At 40.2% G+C, this 18190-nt stretch overlaps 1 protein-coding gene across 1 annotated transcript in view; it reads left to right on the forward strand.

Moving 5' to 3' along the window:
• The window catches only part of XKR4 (XK related 4), a 227827-nt gene that overhangs the window by 128025 nt on the left and 81612 nt on the right, over positions 1-18190 (forward strand). Inside the window, exon 2 of the mRNA XM_090137596.1 lies at positions 11901-12100. Coding sequence (XP_089993722.1) covers positions 11901-12100 — 200 coding nt within the window. The remainder of the gene's footprint in view (positions 1-11900; positions 12101-18190) is intronic.

Here is an 18190-nt window from a genome sequence, read left to right on the forward strand (position 1 = left end):
GCATGCTTCTTTCGGTGTGAGCATGAGGCAATAGGTACAAACTGGAGCACAGGAGGTTCCCTCAGAACACCAGGCAGCACTGCTGTGTTGTGCAGGTAATGGAGATCTCCTTGGAGATCTTTAAAAGTCACCTAGATGTAGACCTGGCCATCCTGCTCTGCATGTCCCTGCTTGAGCAAATGCTGGGCCACATGGACCCAAAGGTGCCTTCAAGCCTCATCCACACTGTGATGCTGTGATTAAGTTTGTAATGGAAGGGTAAACTCTAAGTTTGCCAGTCTTCGTGGACGTACTAGAGCCAAATCAAGGTTTGGAGATACCCTTCAGAGCATTTCTAATCTGCATTGTGTTTTAGAATCCATCACTGGGGACAGTTCCCTTCTCATGTGTGAAGGGCTAGCATTGCCTTATGCTAAGTGGGAAATCAGTGTTTCCTCCTGTAAGGAAACTGTTATGTCATGGTCTGAACTGATGATTGAGCGCCTGGTGAAGGAGTATGACTGGTCCAGGAAGCACAGGTACAATCAATTCAGTGACCAGAAGTGGTGGACCCTGCATCCACACCTCCCCAGGCTCATTTAAGGTCTAGCTTCCCAAAAGAGAATATCTCTTGGATGAAGGCTACTTTCTGAGGAATGCTCTGTAGATAGAGATTCTATCATCACTTGGGTGAGTTCACTTTTTCCTATATATGGTTATTGATATCTCTAATGGTGTTCTGCCTGGTACCACAAAGAATTTTTCAGAAGCAATTTCATTGCTTCCGAGGACAGCATCTCCACACGTCCCAGATGAGCCTTCTGGCTCCAGTGTTTTCCCCCTCGCTCTAGTTAAGAGTAGATGGCCCAATGGCTCCTGGCAATCCTCTGTCCAGTTCTACCCTCTCAAAAGTGCTCCAGTGCTACATTAGGCTATTAATCGTACTAACTTTCACTGCAACTTTTGTGCCAATGAATTCAGACTTGATAATGAAAGTGTTGTTTTTAGATGTATAACTACTTGAAACTTGCCTGCAAGTTTCAGATTTTGTTCTGTTTAGTTACAGCTGTAGATTTGTAATCTACATTTGTATATTAATTACCTTAATTACAATTCAACCTCCTAAGTTTTACAGGCCTTTTATTGGTTGTTATAACTTTCTTTAGTGGAATAAAAATTCCTGTACTGAAAGGGAATTACAGGTTTATTCATATGCATCTGTATGCAAAAATGATTGTGTTTGTGTTGCAGAACTTTACAGATTTTTACCTCTACTAAAAATAGTATTAAAAGTGTTAATATGCCAAACTTTAGCTATTTTTTTTAGGCCTTCAGGTGGAGACTAATTCAGCATTACTGACTTAATTCGCCTTTCGCGTTACCTTAGACTGACTCTTAATCAATCTTCCAGCAAAGCAAGTCACTTGTAAAGAAAATTTCTAGTCAGGAGTTTAAGTGCTTGAATCAACCATTTTAAATTCATATTTTCAGTGAAATGGATGTAACTGCCTGTGTAGACCAACACTTACTGATAATACATATTTTCTCTGATGCAATTTTTTTCTCTTAAATAGTCTTTGCATTTGAGCTTCTCCTTCTCAGAAATGAATACTTTCTGAGCTAATAGGTAGCATGTGATGTTTATGAGGCTCTGAAGTCCCTGCCTATTATGTGGTGCCCCTTTCAATGACCATTGTGTTTATATTTCCCTTAGGTTGTCCTTCTCAAAATATGCTATAAAAGAGATTGATGTAGTCAGCTCTCTTTTCTCCTGTTTGTCTAGGGAATTCCTGCCACAATTAAAAAAAGGAAAAATTGTTCTTCATTCTCATGATGAGTCTGTGTTCCCTCTGCCTTCTTCTCTGAATATCTTTATGAACAAAATGGCTATTGAATTCACAGGGAGTTTAAGGATTTCTTATAAATTCACATCCTTTGATACAGCTATTCCTTGAGGCGTGTATTCTTACAGGCATTTTACTATTCTTGGTGTTTTTTGGGTTTTGAGGTGTATGTTAAGATGTAACTAATAATGAAAAAGAGAATTCCCATTCAACTAAAAACTGTAGTTCTCTAATGACCAGCATTTGCTTTCAAGTATTAATGTGACTGCTGTCTTGCCAGCTCATGCTATTTTTTCCTTTGGCTTGTGTGCTACTGCAAGCATGTCACCTCTTAAGTTCCTTCTTCTTATCCCATAAAGCTCTGCTGTACATTGTAATACTGGTAAGAGATCAAACCAGGACGTGTGTAAATGGGTAAAATTCCCATTAGATTCCTAAGGGTCTTTTTCTCACAAAGGCTTTTTGGATTTGGCCTATGGGAGATGATGAAAGGCTGAAACGAAAATGCTGCCATTTGCCCCAGACGTTTCCCCCTATGCAAAACACAAGCCAGAAATATTATTCCAAATATTTCTGAATGCTGCATTTGCAAAGCATGTGGATAGAGTTCATGGTGCAGTGTTCAACTTCATATTCAAGATCATTACTTTGTGAGATGCTGTTCAGCACTGCTAATATTATTAGCTGGCAGATTTGTTTTGAATTGAATCTTATATAAACTTCTTCAAGCAGGCAACAATTAAAGTGCATTCTCCATTAGTCAGGACCACTTCTAAGCACCAATGGGTATTTAGCTTGAACTATTAAATAATACTGACAGTCATTTGAATATCAATAAAAATCACAAAAGTACTGTCTGTCCATATCTTAATGAGTGATTAATCCCACATTCCTTCCTGAATCTTAAAGACTGCTCCATCCAAACAATGAGTGTTCAGCTTATTAGGTGTTCTGTATCAGAGGATTTGCTGAAAGCTTTTCCTGAATACTTCAAAAGGAAAACCTGAAATACAGACTCCTGGATTAGTAGGCTGAAAAAATAGTTATTTACAGCATAGTTATTTCCAAACAGAATTCTCAGTTGTATGTTTCCTCTAAGCTAGAAAGTGCGGGCAGGTTCTAACAAAAGTCTTATAAGAATTTCAGAAGGTTTTTGGGGGGAAGGAAGGGGAAAGTTGCCAGTAGCTAATTTTTAGTGGTTAGCGGAGGCAGCTAGCTCCTTCTGCTTCATGTACTGGACCCCAAGAGTGACACAAACTAGATTTATCCTGGCACACACCAGTAGTCTTGGAAAAATATATTTATATGGAAGGAAACAAATTATATTTTGTCAGTGGGGATAAAATATGGCCTTATTTTGTCTTTGAGGATAATATGTAGCCTGTACCCTATGCATTCTGATTCTGTAGTATTTGCACGACTGTTGATTCTTTTGACTTTCACAAAAAGGACTTCAGGCATCTCCACTGCTTTAAAAACATACATTTTTTTTCCTTTTTTGGACCAAGGAGATTGCAGCTGTCAGCTCTTGTCCTGTGGAAGTTGACATTGGAAAGCTGCCTGTTCTGCAGGCAGCTTCATTTATTTAATTTATCAAAGACACCAAAGAAAGTAATAGACAACATGGGTTCTTGTAAATAACAGAGCATAGTTGTTGCTTCTTCTAGGTGGTCAGTTTGACCAGATGTTCACCAGCTTGCCACTGAAGGGTTTTCTAGCAAAGCTGGCCATGAACTGGTGCAGGAATGCTCAAGGGTATTTATCCTGCTATCTGCTCCCAAGCTTCATCTCTATGTTGAGCCCTCCCCTGTGGATGATTCAGAGCGATAAATAGCCCATGTCCCTCTGGAAATGGTTTGAAAGATGGATGCTGGGAGAGACTCAGCTTCCCTGAGGGGCCTGAGCATCTCCATGTGTGCAGTGTGAATAACAAACACTGTTACCCAGGAGGTGAGCTTGCCCCCAGGCTGCAATGTCTCCAGCCTTGAGACCTTGATTTGCAGTGTGCTGCTGTGTACTTTGCTCCTATGGGAACTACTAAGGGACTAAGAAAGGCACCCAGAACTCTTCGCTTTATTCTAGTCTCATCCTAATTTGGTATTGGGATGCTGCACAGCTGCTTCTTTGGAGGACTGGAAAATACACTTGCTAGCCAGTCCCTAGAAGAAGTCAGAGGCACTGCTGTCCAGCTATGCCCACTTCTTTATTCTACAAGTGTTTATTTCCTCAAGTGTAGTCAAACAAGTAGCCATGAGACAGGTTCATCTTCCCTTCTGGTCTCACAAGGAGAGCGTTGGGACTATTTCCAATAGCTAGGTTTTTGCTGCAGCCCTTGAGGCTGGTGAACTGAGGATGCTGACAATAGTGGTTACATTTCTGGGGCAGCTGAGTGTTAAGGATATTGGCCATGACTGACTGCCTTTCTAGGGAACGCCTGAAGCTCCATAAAGTCTGATTTTCTGCTCCTTTATTCTTCTTGGTATGTGTTGTTTTCCAGGATGTTTTGAGATTAATAACATGCAGATACGGATAAGAGTGAATGCAAATATGGTAATGAGGAGGAAGGTAGGAGCAGAGGTAAAAGAAATTCTGTACAACCACTGTTGGTCAGAGCAATCAAGTTTTTCAGAAGGCAAGAGACAGGCTTCTACATGGAAACCCCTGAAAAGCCTTTCAGTCTGTAGAAACTGAAGAAACTCAGAAGGAGGCTGAAGAGAAGTCAGGAACTGGATTTAGCTCTTCAGAGTACCCCAGCATTAACCAACAAAGCCGTTTCCCTGATGAATTCGAGTAAGTGTTGCTGATCTAGGAAGCCTGTATGGACCTTTCTGACACAGTGGGACAGCCTTTGGCTTCTCAGGGAATACAGAACATGGATCTCTGCTCTCTCTGGTCTCACTTTGTGTTCATTTAGGAAGCCTCTTGTCCCTAGGGGTCTCCTCTCAAACAGGCAACTGATTCCAGGGCTGCAGCCTTAGTAACACATAGGAAACTCCTGTATTTCCCAACAGTGGAAACCAAGAGGCCTCTGGGGCTCACAGCAATTTCATCAGCTTTTGATGAAGCAGACATTGTGGTTAAAGAGCACATAGGTGTGTGATGTAATACAGGAAACATGAGCACCTACATGAGTAGAAGTTGTTAGCTGTGCTAAATATCTAAATGCTAGCCTCTGATTAAAATAGAAAAAGTGGCTGTTACATAGCATCAGTGGCTACTGGTCTGAAGAAATGCTATGAGATGTATAGCAGGCTGTACATTTTTCTCATTTTGTTTCTTCATTTTCATTTTTTTATTCTGGCCTATGGTATGTAGTGAAGAAAATGCATGAATGTTGGGTTTCCTTTTGCCATCTTGTCTGTTCCTTATTAAACTCACACTTCATCACACCTGCTTCTACCTATACCAGCACTTCACCTACTGCATGTCCACAGTTTGGCCTTGTCAGATAAGGAGGAGTGCTGGGGTTGACTGGTCACATTTGATTAATTCAGCTAGCCATGAAAATTCAGATGGTCATAAAATGCTGCTATTAGTCATGGCCATTTGGGAAGGATCACCCAGTCATGGAATATGCTGCAGAACGCTTTAGTGGTTGTAATGAAACGGATGTAATCACTTTGTTTACGCTTATAAAGTGTTTTGCTTTGTATTAAAGGAGATATTTCACTGAAACCTTAACACTTCAAGGAGAAATTAAATACAAGAAGTGGAGGGTTGGTTTTATTTCTGATAAAGTAGGTGTGTTCTGAAAGTAAGGCTTTTAATAGTCTTTATGATGAAATATTCCCCATTAGGATCTGTCCTTATGTGGATCTCATCTCAGTGACACAGGTGAAGATGCTGCACTCATAATTTAAAGTAAATTAAGCCCATACATTTGGCTGCTGGTAAATTGCCAGAACCATGCTTGGTTGGACAAGCTTTGGTCACTGCTGTGCTACAGGATGTATTGTGGTTTCCCTTTGCACATTAAACCTTAATGCTCCCATCAAAAAATAATTTGATTGGAAAATTAAGAATTGGCTGTTACGGCTTGTACCTTCCTGGAAAAGGGAATTAGAACTGAACTGATTTATCCCTTTCTTTAGAGCAAAAAGAATAAGCATTAGAATATTCTCATAAGAAAGTAAGCATTCCTGCTAAATAAGCTTTTTTTATGTATTCATGCTTACCTAATAAGAAAGCAAACCCATGCTTACCTAATAAGAAGCAAAACAGAACAATCTGTTGTTATTTAACACAACAAATACTGTTGAGATACAAATACAGTTAAGTTTTTCTGTAACTAGGCAACAGAAGAAAATACCACTTATCTGAATTGCTGTTTATTCTACTTTTTTTTTAGCTCTTCAACTGTGATTTTTATTCTCCTCACCTCAAACACAAAAGGAGCAATTGTTCATGGTATGGCTAAATTGTTTAATGCACTGTTTGATACCAGGGCAAATTAGACATCAGAATAAGCATCTCGGATTGCTGCAGCTAGCCATTAATGGTTTTTGATCTTCTCACAAATGTTTCAGTAGATTATGTAACATAAGCAAATGTCCTCTACTGATTTAGGCAATTGTAATAAATATGGACTACATGAGGCATGAAATCAGAACATTTCCATTTTTTCCAAAGAATGCAAATGGCTTCTCATTCATGTGTATCATCCTAAGGACTTCTTAGATGAAGCACATGGTAGCAATATAATCTTTGACACTTCTAAACGGAAGGCTTTTTTCCAGAGCTGCGTGTATTACCATCAGATGGATGGTTTCATTAACACGAAAATCTGTAGCAAGAAGAGCTCAGAGCCATAACCAGACTGAGCTTGCATATGGCTCTATGCTTGTGCATGCCCATGCTTGCCCACACTGTCTAAACAAAGAGTTACTGAATATAACTGTTCTTAATCTTAATTTCTAGCTAAAAATGTACAATAAATTGTGCAGCTGGAAGAAAGGAAGTGAGGACAAATAGCAAAATTTGGGATAGGAATCCCAGAGTATCTCAGCAGACTGAAAGACCTTGATGAAGCCAAACCATGGGCAATGAGATCAGTTCTGCGCTCAAGGGAACAGGTCCACAAGTAATCAGGATTTGGTTTTCATGTCCTACTCAGTTCTTTCTTCTAAATAACTGAGATCTGAGGAATTGCTTCCTGTTTGCAAAGTATTTGGGAGGTTTCTTTGTCTGCCTCGTACTGGAGCAAGAGCTGAGGGAGTATTATGTGGATGGGAGTATTCAAGACAAACACATTCCTCAAAACAAGGGAGAAAGAAGGGAAAATTTTTTTGCAAACCAGATAAGGACAATTCATTCCCATTACTGGCTTAGAGAACCACACATTTTGGGGATTGAGTGAATGCTATACCTTGCTCTCACAGGAAGGTTTTAGGTTGGTTAGCTGCCAATTCCTGGGCTGTGAATCCTGTAAGATTATTTACATGCATCCCAGTTAATCAACTGCTGTTTGTAAAGCCCTTTAAACTTGGAAAGCACTCTTATAAATATTTGGTATTATCATATAATTACACTACCACATCTCAATTAAATGCACAATTGGGCATGCTTTAATTATACAATTAAAATGTCACTAGATGTATTTTAAATGTAGATATCTCACTCGAAGCTGACCTATCCTCAAGTTTAGGATGGAAACCTGGAGCAAAATGAGAATTCTTGATTTTTGAAACTCTGGAGAGCCACCTTCTCATGAGAATGAATGGATCTACCATAGTACAGATTTTTTTCCACAGCTACAAATATGGGTGACTTTTTCCTTCTGTTTGGCTTACATCAGGAACACTTTTTGTAGGCAGCACAGGGATTAACCTGCTTTTTTGTTTGCTTTTGACTTTACTGCCTTCCTTCATTAATATAATGGAAAAAGAATGTCATTCAAGATCTTGTCCCAGATATAAATCATAACTCTGAAGTCAATGGAATGTATACCATGTCTTGTGATATTCTGAAATGAATTAAAGTCATTACATGCTAAAACATTCTCTGTTTCCTCCTGAGTGTAAAAAAGGCACCAATTCTCAAAGAGCAAGATATACATTGCTATCTGATTATTAGGAATATAGGAAGTATTACTTCCTACTCCCTTCTCTTCATGCTGAGTAGTAAGCTTGCTTGTATCATTGTTGACAAACTAAGCAATGATCTGGCTTCAGAGGAAGGAAAAGAATTTAAAATATCTGATATCTCTTTCTGGTAGTAATTTTTTAGTCTTCTAAATCTTTCTAGCTTTAGGAAACTCTATTACTTAAGATTTTCTCTGCAAACATAACAATCGTGACTTACTAGATGAAGTAGTTGCTTTCCTAGATGGCAGAACTGTTGCCATAATTCCCATTCTTCCTTTCTCCCTCTAGTGCCCAAACTCTCACTTAATCATTTCTTGTCATTTATTTTTGTGTCAATTAAATGCTTTTTGGGGAAATGAGTAGGCAGTTTTTGTCTATTTGTAGGGAGCTGCATACGGCCGAAGTTTAGGTCTTAAGATATAATCACCACTGAAATAATAACGCCTCTGAAACTTCATGTTTGAGCAGTGTGCTCCACAATGAACCGAGAATAGTTTCAAAGCCAGAGCTGTCATGAGTCCTTCCTATATCTTGCTTGAATGTGATTGTACTTGAGGGCCGCAGCTTGAACTCAAGAGAAATGTGAGCTCCACTAGAATGATACCAGATGACCAGAATGAGAACAACTCTTCAGGGTGGGAACTGCCTTTGAGTGTGTCTGCATAGCATTTATAGCATTTGCTGACAATAGGACTTCAGTAACAGTGTCTAGGATGCAATTACATAATGCATATATATAATAGAATGTGTCATTATTGCAGTGCTAAACTATATTTGGAAACCCCAACAAGAAAAGAACTTTCTTTTCTTTTTTAAAATTTAACCATGGGTATAAAGTGTCTCTGATATATGAAGCATTTTATGAAACAATCTTTTTGTTTTAATAACTGCTAATTTGCACACATAACATCAATTGCTGGTGCAATTAATTGTGGATGTAAATGAGGATGTTTAGCTGTCTAATCACCTGATTGTGCCTATAAATCAGTGACAGTAATTATGTGTGTAAATGCTCATTTTAGCCTGCAATTAATTTGGCCAAAATTGATGGGACAGAAATAAACACCCTGGGCTGAAATTTGGTCTCTAGTGTGTAAAAAGAGAAAGTATCTTCTTCCTCTGCCTCTTGTCTAAATTGCAGAGAGTAAAGTAGACAAAGAGCGATGACTCCCCAGTCCCCAATAACTCACTGCCAATGTTTCACAATAAAGTGCAATGGGAGAGGAAATATTTCCATAAGGGTTCATTAATCACAACGTATTTGCCATGCACAACCACTCTGCAGAGCAGGTGAAGAACCCTAAGGGATGTTGCCTGGCACAGCATGTCATTTTCCTAATAGGAAAAGTATTTTTTGCATAAATGCTGTAAAACTGAAGTTGCAGATGGCTCCATTGGCAGGGTTAGAGCTTCCTGGCACAACCTTCAGCAGACAAAGCCACTTTAGATATTTATAGCAAGGGTCATGGATATCTCAAAAGAAGGATGCTGAAGAGGCTGTCTGCCCCACTAAGTGCACTATTCCCAGGTGTGCCCCTTGGAAGGGCATATGAATCATGCCAAAACAAAACAACCCACAAAACACAAACTGCAGAACAGCATGCAAACCTCCCCTGTCCCTATTGTGATGCAGGACTCTAAAGACCTAGGAATAACTAAATCAATTGCAACCAAAAACTTAGGTGTTGAAAGGACTCCGTTAGCAAAACTGTACCAAAAAAAAAAAAAAAAAAAAAAAAAAAGATACTCCTATAATTCAGAGCCACCTGATGCAGTTTTAATTTAAATGTGATTTTAATGTTTTTTGGTTTTCTATTGCTGTGATGTGTATTGTCAGTAGAAGTGTTGCTGGCTCAGATATGAGCTCTGTGCTGCTCCCTGGTTTTGTTTGATGTATGTTCCTGAGTGAAGCTGTTGCTCTGATGTGTGTTGGGTATGAGGGTATTCTGGGTGCAAATACAGAGGTCATTCTCTGCTGGGGCAGCTGAACCCTGGGCTCTTCTGTCAGTCAGAGTACCCAGGTACTTCTGGAGTTAGAACTGATTAGAACAAAAGGTTACATGCAGCTGATATCTGTAGTCCTCACAATTCCCTGTGCTCTGCTAGTTATGAAAAGGATTTTCTGAAGAAAGCATATGAGAAGAAGGAGAAATGCTGGAATGCTGTATCGTAGCCAGTTGAGAAGTTGTTAAAATTTGTTAAATATGTCCTCATTAGGAAATACAGTTTTGCTTTAAAAAGGCTGTGAAAATAATTAAAAAGATCACAATATCATAAGAAATTACTTCAGGTCCACGATGTGACAGATTCAGAGAGAGAAAGAGAATGAGGGATCCAGTTCATTTAGTAGCACAACAAGGCACACCAGTAGGATAGGATGCAAGACACTGATTCAAGACAGTATCTTAATCTTGGAAACTTTTCATTAAGTTAGACTGGTTTTTTTCAGCTAGTCTCAATTATTATTAAACTATGTTTGTAGGAGCAGAGTGGGAGTACAGATTTTCTGACAGAATAACAAGATTAAAGGCCTCCTATATGTGGATTTTCTCTTTCCTTCAGCTCCTACCCCACACCTGGCAGGTGAGAGTAGAGCAGACCAGAGGCCACGCAGAGTGATCACTGTGCTATGGCCCATGTCACAGGAGACCACTGCAGGCTCTTCAAGGGTCGTGGAAAGCATCCCAGCAGCCAGGTGGCTTTGCTGTCATAGGATATCCCTTGCTTTCTAAAACAGATCATTGCTCTGGCATCCACTGAAATCTATATTGTTGGCTGATGGCCAGATATTCTTCACTTGCTTGCACAGGCCATCAGAGCTGACACATACTTTTTGCCCATTAGAGAGCTGGAACACCTTTCCTATGAGGAAAGGCTGAGGGAGTTGGGCTTCTTCAGCTCAGAAAAGAAAAGGCTTTGTGGAGACCTCATTGTGGCCTGTCAGTATTTGAAGGGAGCTTATAAACCTGAGAGAGTCTGACTTTTACACCACCTGATAGTGGTAGGACAAGGGGGGGTGGCTTTAAACTAAAAGAGGGGAGATTAAGGTTGGATGTTAGGAGGGAATTCATTACTCAGAGGCTGGTGAAGCATTGGCACAGACTGCCCAGAGAATTTATGAACGTTCCATGTCTGGAGGTGTTCACAGCCAGATTGGATGGGGCACTGAGCAGCCTGATCCAGTGGTTGGCAACCCTGTCCATGGCAATCTATAATTCTAGGATTCTGTGATTCTACAGTTTATTAATTCCCTTATCTGTCAATTACAACCACGAGCCCGCTGGGCTGCTAACTCCTGCTGGTGCTCCCCGCTGCTGCACAGAAGCAGTCATAGTGAGTTAGTTCCCATCACCAAGGCGACTCCTAGCCAGATCTACACTCCTCCTAAAATAGGAACTCACTGATAGATCTTCTGTCTTTCTACAATAGTCAATCTATGAGAAAAATCACTATGCATTTGGCTGTATCTGAAACATATTAATAGTAAACTCTAGACCTATGAGAATCAGGAGCTTATCCATAGCAAGGCTTGGCCTTGGTGGTCTTCCAAGTACACATAAAGCTCCACAGACCTGGACTCAGTTCTTTGCAGTTTCTGAGTAGAGGCCATCACAAAATCAGGTTTTTTTCCCACCATTATTTGAAAAAGCTCCAAGGGAGACCATATAATCAATTTATCTCCCCTACATTTCTGTTCAGAAAATTGGGTCTGTGAAAGGGGTTCTATTTAACAAATGTATGTATGTAATGCTAAGCTTTTTAAACAGTTTTATAAAGGCAAATCTTGTCCTCAGTTTAGTTTACTATTATCACATCAACTATTACAAACTGCAATATTATGTTCCTTTTAAATAAATGTCCAGAACACTGAAGTACGTTGGGAAAATATAGGTTATTTTTGAGCAAAATAACTAAATATAAGTTATTTTGGAGCAAAACTGTTACCTGTAAAATATCATTCTGCGTTTCCATAATTTATCCCTTTTATTTCCAGGTATTTCCACACTATATACTTGGGTATCCGGAGTCGACAGAGTGGAGAGAATGACAGATGGCGGTTTTATTGGAAAATGGTGTATGAATATGCAGATGTGAGTATGCTGCATTTGCTAGCCACGTTTCTGGAAAGTGCACCACAGCTGGTCCTGCAGCTCTGTATTGTTGTACAGACTCGTACACTCCAGGCTCTCCAAGGTAGGAGTTCATTTAATCTACTTGCTTTTAGCATTTTAGGAAGATGCAGTTCTTCCTGCAAGATAGGAGGAGCTAATTTATGCACATTTCAAACTGCTGTGTGCCTCATACTCCTTTCATAAAGAGTAAATCTTGTCTACTAGCTTCCATTAAGCTGTTAACTATGACTTTGTCAAGAAAGCCTGTACTGTTGGTGTTGTTTTGTGGGTTTTTTTTTAACATTTCTTATTGCCCTGGGTTGTGGATAGGATTTACAGGGCTTTCCTTCTATGCAGTCTTGTAATAGAAGAGCTCTTCTGATTATCCACTAGGACAATGTTAAAACTGCATCGCTCAAGGCACTGCTCTTCTCCCTCTGCTTTTTCTTGTGAACCTTCAAAAAGTTCCAAACTCTAGAAATGATTTTCATATGGCATTATGCAAAACAGAAGATAGTACAGAAGAAAGCAGATATTCTGTGAAGAAAATACTGGTATCTGTGGAATGAGTATCCATCAGTTCTCAGCCATGTTTATCTGAAATAATACAGGTTAGCTGCTGAGCATTACAAGAGCACTAATTCCTTCAAGCTATGGGTTTCTGCATTAGAAATAGTGTGGCCAGCAGGAGCAGGGAGGTAATCATCCCCCTTTACTCAGCACTGGTGAGGCTGGCACCTTAAGTATTGTGTTCATTTTGGACCCCTCACAACAAGAAAGACACTGAGGCCCTGGAACATGTCCAGAGAAGGGCAACGAAACTGCTGAGGGGTCTGGAGCACAAATCTTACGAGGAGCGGCTGAAGGAGCTGGGATTGTTTAGTCTGGAGAAGAGGAGGCTCAAGGGAGACCTCATTGCACTCTACAACTTCCTGAAGGGAGGTTGTGATGAGGAGGGGTTTGGCCTCTTCTCCCAGGCAACAAACAGGACTCAAGGAAATGGCTGCAAGTTGTACCAGAGCAGGTTTAGGTTAGGCACTTAGAGTGGTCAGGCACTGGAATGGCCTGCCCAGGGAGGTGGTGGAGTTGCCATCCCTGGCAGTGTTCAAGAGGTGTCTTGATGAGGAGCTACAAGATATGGTTTAGAGGCTTGTCGTAGCAATGGTAATGGGAGGATGGTTGAACTAGATGATCTTGCCATCTTGGTCATTTCCAACCTTGTGATTCTGTGATTCTATGATTCTTCCTAAGGCTGATGCTTTCAGCAAGCATGATTACTTCTTTAAAATGGTAAATGCATGCATGTGTCCTTCCACAGGGCTTGTCAATCAGCGATACAGATATAGAAATACCTCCTTCTCTACTTCTTTTTTGATTCTACCTTAGGGTATCTGACAGCTTATCTTTCATATTGCACTAATGTTTTGTCTTATGGCTGCATGTGGGCAGAAATTATTGGCAAGTGAGTAAGAACTTGGGATCTAGAAGGTGACACAAATATCATGAGAGACTGAAGAGTAGAAAGGAGGAAGGACAGAGGAAGGAAAGTGCCTCTATACTGGACCGAACTGTTGCAGCACCGTGCTCCAGGAAGTTCTTCATCTTGTTAGTTCATTGTGAGTAAACTGCAGGAGACTGATTAGGTGAAAAGGAACTGGGAATAAAGTAGGTGACTGTGAAAACCTGGATCCTGGGCAGTTTCCTGTGGATAAATCAGACGTTTTTTCATTTATTCCTCTTTGAACTGATATCTAATACAGGCTATCCTTCCTGTGTGTGTTTTTGTAGTTGTTTTTTTTATGTTTGTTTGTTTTGTTTCTTTAGATCTAAAACTCTGTCACCTTAAGGGGAATAGAAAGCCAGAGTTTCTACTTTAATTAGTTGGTGCTCTGTACAAATTGGGTTGCCTAAGCACTCCTTACAGCTATTTCTCAAAATGATGCTGCCCCACACCAAGTCCAAATTGTTATTGTTCAGGAGATTGTATTATCACTTCAGGAAGCTTTGGCCCTCCAGAAAAAGAGACTCCAGAGAGAGGCTCATGAGAAGAACATAGCGAGAATACTGTATGGTCAGCTGTAATTGAGGTATCTTCATAAACTATTAATACAGAAGGCCTCTCACACACTCATTTTTGTGCAATAAGAGATCTATGAGAAATGTGGCTGGTGAGTAGGCACTAAGCCTGTGATGTACTATGTAAGTGGTTGTTAATTAAAGAAAACCTGGGATACTTCAATTTAGAAGGCAAAGATTGTTCCTGAAGGCTGTAATCAACTCTGAAAATCTGTGTATCGGAAACCTGAAAGGGATAAAACTATAATTATTTATTTCAGCTGAGAATGGTGAAAATATTTACTGATTCTCTTTTCCCCTATTCTCTTCCATCATCTAAGGAGAAAAGTTTCCACTTTAAAAAACTAAGAAAATTAAACAAGTTTGTAGCATTTTCTTAAACAGCAGTTCCATTATATTCTCCTGGTGAAAGTTAATATATTTTAGTACATTGCCAACTGTGAAAATCCTTTCTTTATTTTTTGTGCTTCTTTTGAAGAAATGTTGAAGATAATGCACTGTACGATAGGATGGCAGATTTGCTGTGAGGTTTCATAAGGAGAGGATAAATTCTCTCTTGCTTCAGCTATGTGTTTAAAAAGGCCTAGCTATACCATACACACTTCAGCTCCTTGTCCACTCACTGAGCCTGATACAGAGATTCCTAAAATGGATCAATAAAGAGAGCTTTGGATCAGTTTTCTTTGTTTAGAGAATGGTGTTTGCTCTTTGTTATTGCTCCTGTAGCCTTCTCACTTACAGAAATGAAATATCATGATAATTGGTAGTGCCAAGATCACTGGCTCACCTTCTTGAAAGTAGTTTCCATCACAAACCACAAATACGGCACAGGGAGTGAATGATACTGGAAATACCTTGGTGTCTAAGCAGGTTTTTTTCATATTAAGCCATTAATGACCGCAAGAGAAACTGTTAAATATTTTATTTATGAAATTGCATTTATTCCCTTCAGAATGCACAAAAATAGCATAATTTTCAGAAGAACAATACAGGATGGCTGTAGATTTCCTTCTTTTGTTAAGAGTGTTTGATAGGTGTGTTTGACTGCTTCTGTCAGTCATTAAGCCCTGCTAATTAAGATAAAAATACATTCAGATATGTAAGTCATAGAATCATAGAATGGCCTGGGTTGAAAAGGACCACAATGATCATTGAGTTTCAACCCCCCTGCTATGTGCAGGGTCGCCAACCACCAGACCAGGCTGCCCAGAGCCACATCCAGCCTGGCCTTGAATGCCTCCAGGGATGGAGCATCCACAACCTCCTTGGGCAACCTGTTCCAAGTGTGTCACCACCCTCTGTGTGAAAAATTTCCTCCTAATATCTAGCTTATATCTCTCTTGTCTTAGTTTAAAACCATTCCCCCTTTTCCTATCACTATTGACCCATGTAAACAGTTGTTCACCTTCCTGCTCATACGCTCCCTTCAAGTACTGGAAGGCCACAGTGAGGTCTCCCCACACTCTCTCCCTCTTCACGCTGAACAAGTCCAGTTCCCTCAACCTTTCCTCATAGGAGAGATGCTCCAGCCCTCTAATCATCATAGTGGCCCTTGACCTTATGAAGATCAAGAACACTGTGCAGTGCATGTGAAAACCTCCCTCTTCAGTTTTTCATACATTGCAGTGAGGGTCATTTCAAAAGCCCAGAGGATGCATCACGAGGTGCACTTGCATGGGCGCACTAAGCATGAATTAAAAAAAACTTGCTGTGTACCACTGTACTGTGACTGCTGCAGCAGTGTATTGCTTAGATCAGAGGCTGTAAACAGCCATGAAGGAATGGCTTCTCTCTTTGGCATTGGTATCCAGAGAAATCTGAGTATTGATAAAATGGTATCAAGTTCTCACACTTATTTCAAATCTGATTCTTTAAGATTGTCTTAAAACTTTCAAAATTAGAGGCAATGGTCTGTCTTATTCTGCCTGCAATCAGCAATCAGATCTGTCCCACAGAGGAAGGAGTGAAATGCATTATGTGGGAAACAGATGATTTCTTAGCACTAATTTTTCAAGGAAGATAATTTAATTATGATGCTTCGCTAAGCCGGAGCTCTGCTAATCTCCTCTTCTTCACTTCACCTATTGCCTCGATCTTTTCCAGTCTGGTCCTTTGTGTTTGAAGAAATATTTACCGTCTATTAAGAAATGCCTACAAAATCAGTAATTTCTCAGTCTTTTCCTTGTGAGAGTCTGTTCCCCTATCTTTTTCTTCACGTGCTCTGTGCACAGCACTCCCACATCAGTTTCTCTGCTGAGCCAGCAGCACCTCCAAACTGCATTGCTTTTTTTTTTTTTCCTCTCTCTCTCTTAATTATTCTGTAGAAAAGTAATCTAAGAAGCTTCATGGTGGGAGTCAGTAGCTGCACCAGCCTTATTCTTGGTGAGGAATGAGGCAGCTCTGCGTGTGTGGGGGGGAGTGGCAGAAAGTTCACTGTAACAACTGATGCTCATCCTACATTTGCATAAGTATATGTGGACGTCTAAAGTTGCTTGCAGATGAGATAGCTCAGCTACTAGATAAAGTCTAACGCTAATATCCCAGAGATCAGGAGGAGCTAAACAATCTCACTGCAAGCCTACGCTGATCACCTGAGATTCCATGTAGACCTGGGTCCTTTGCTCCATATTTTTAGTTCTGCTCCCAGGGCTGGGCAACCAGGTCCTTCACTGCACCTTTGGTTTTTCAAGTCACAGAGCGCTGGAATCCCAAAGTTGAAAGTGTTTGGATTATAGAACTACCTAATAAATTCATTAGACTATACATAATTCCCTTTAAAATGCTCCTACCTTTCAAGCTACTTAATAAATAACCAGTATCTTCATGCTCTTCCACAGTAAACTGCCATAGACTATCTACAGAGTGAGATCAGTCTAAAGGCCATCACACTTTTCTTTGTTTAGATCTCTGGACATCCATCATAATGACCACACACAACTACATTTGCTGTACTGGCTTGACAGGTGCATGGGTTGACTGAAAAATTGACAGACCTGGATTGGCAAACTGGCTTAGGGAGTTATTCCACCACCACTTTAGGCCAACCTGCCTGCAGGCCACCATTATAAATCTTCAGTTTAATGATGGAAAGTCCTGCCTGGCACCTCACACAAGTTGTGTGATCATATCACTGGCGTTCTCATGGCTGCACCCTGGTTGATCCCACTCAGGCACTTTTCTCCACTGTTTGCTTGACTGGGTCGCAGCAGGATGCAGTTGGACTCTCGGGGACAGAAGTGTGCCATTCAGCTCATAGAGGTTATACAGTGTCACGTGGGTCAGTCCCTTCCCATGTCACCTCATTTTGGAATCTCTCCCTCAGACTGGCAAACATCCTTGGGCCTTTTCCTTTTATTTCCTTGGGTTTCCCCATTATACCACTTGATTTTAGAAAGACTCCCTATCTTAAAATTTGTGAAAATAAGCAAACATACAAGTCTGGCGACTGCCTGGTTGGAACCCCTATGTGTTAGCAGAGTTATGTCCTAATGTCTTATTCAAGGACATTCATGGTGTTCTAGTTACTCATAGATGAGCACATAGACAAGATTCCTCCCTGCATTTACCACAGACTTCTTTATTTATGCTGTATTAATTAAAGCATTGTTTAAATTATAGATTAGTTTCTCATTCCTGTTTACTGCATATTACTGCAAATTATGCTCGCTAGTCAGCACTTAACTATTTTTTTTTCCTCCATCAGCCCCTGGGGGTTTGTTCTGGCTTTTCCATACAGTTCTATTAATCAAAGTCTCTATCAAAGTTTAATCAAAGTCTAATCAAAGTTCTTAAAATAGACTGACAGTAGTGTGCAAGCAAAATGAGAATAATTAATAAATTAATCAAATTTTGTTAAAGTTACCACACAATCACAGAGCCACTGAATTCTGCTGAAATTCTGTTTCCATGAGATTTCACTGGCCAACTGTTTTCCCAGTTTCTACCAGCTCTGCTGGAAACCCAGCATTGCATACAAAATCCACAGTACTACCAAGAATCACTCTCCAGTCTTTCTACTCCAGACAGGTCACTGCTACTGCCTGAGCTGAACAGAATTTTGGGATCTCACTGGTAGTTTGTGACATGGTTGATAGGT

The sequence above is a fragment of the Phasianus colchicus genome, chromosome 3 (assembly GCF_987193195.1).
Source record: "Phasianus colchicus chromosome 3, bPhaCol1.hap1.1, whole genome shotgun sequence".
Classification (NCBI taxonomy): Eukaryota; Metazoa; Chordata; class Aves; order Galliformes; family Phasianidae; genus Phasianus; species Phasianus colchicus.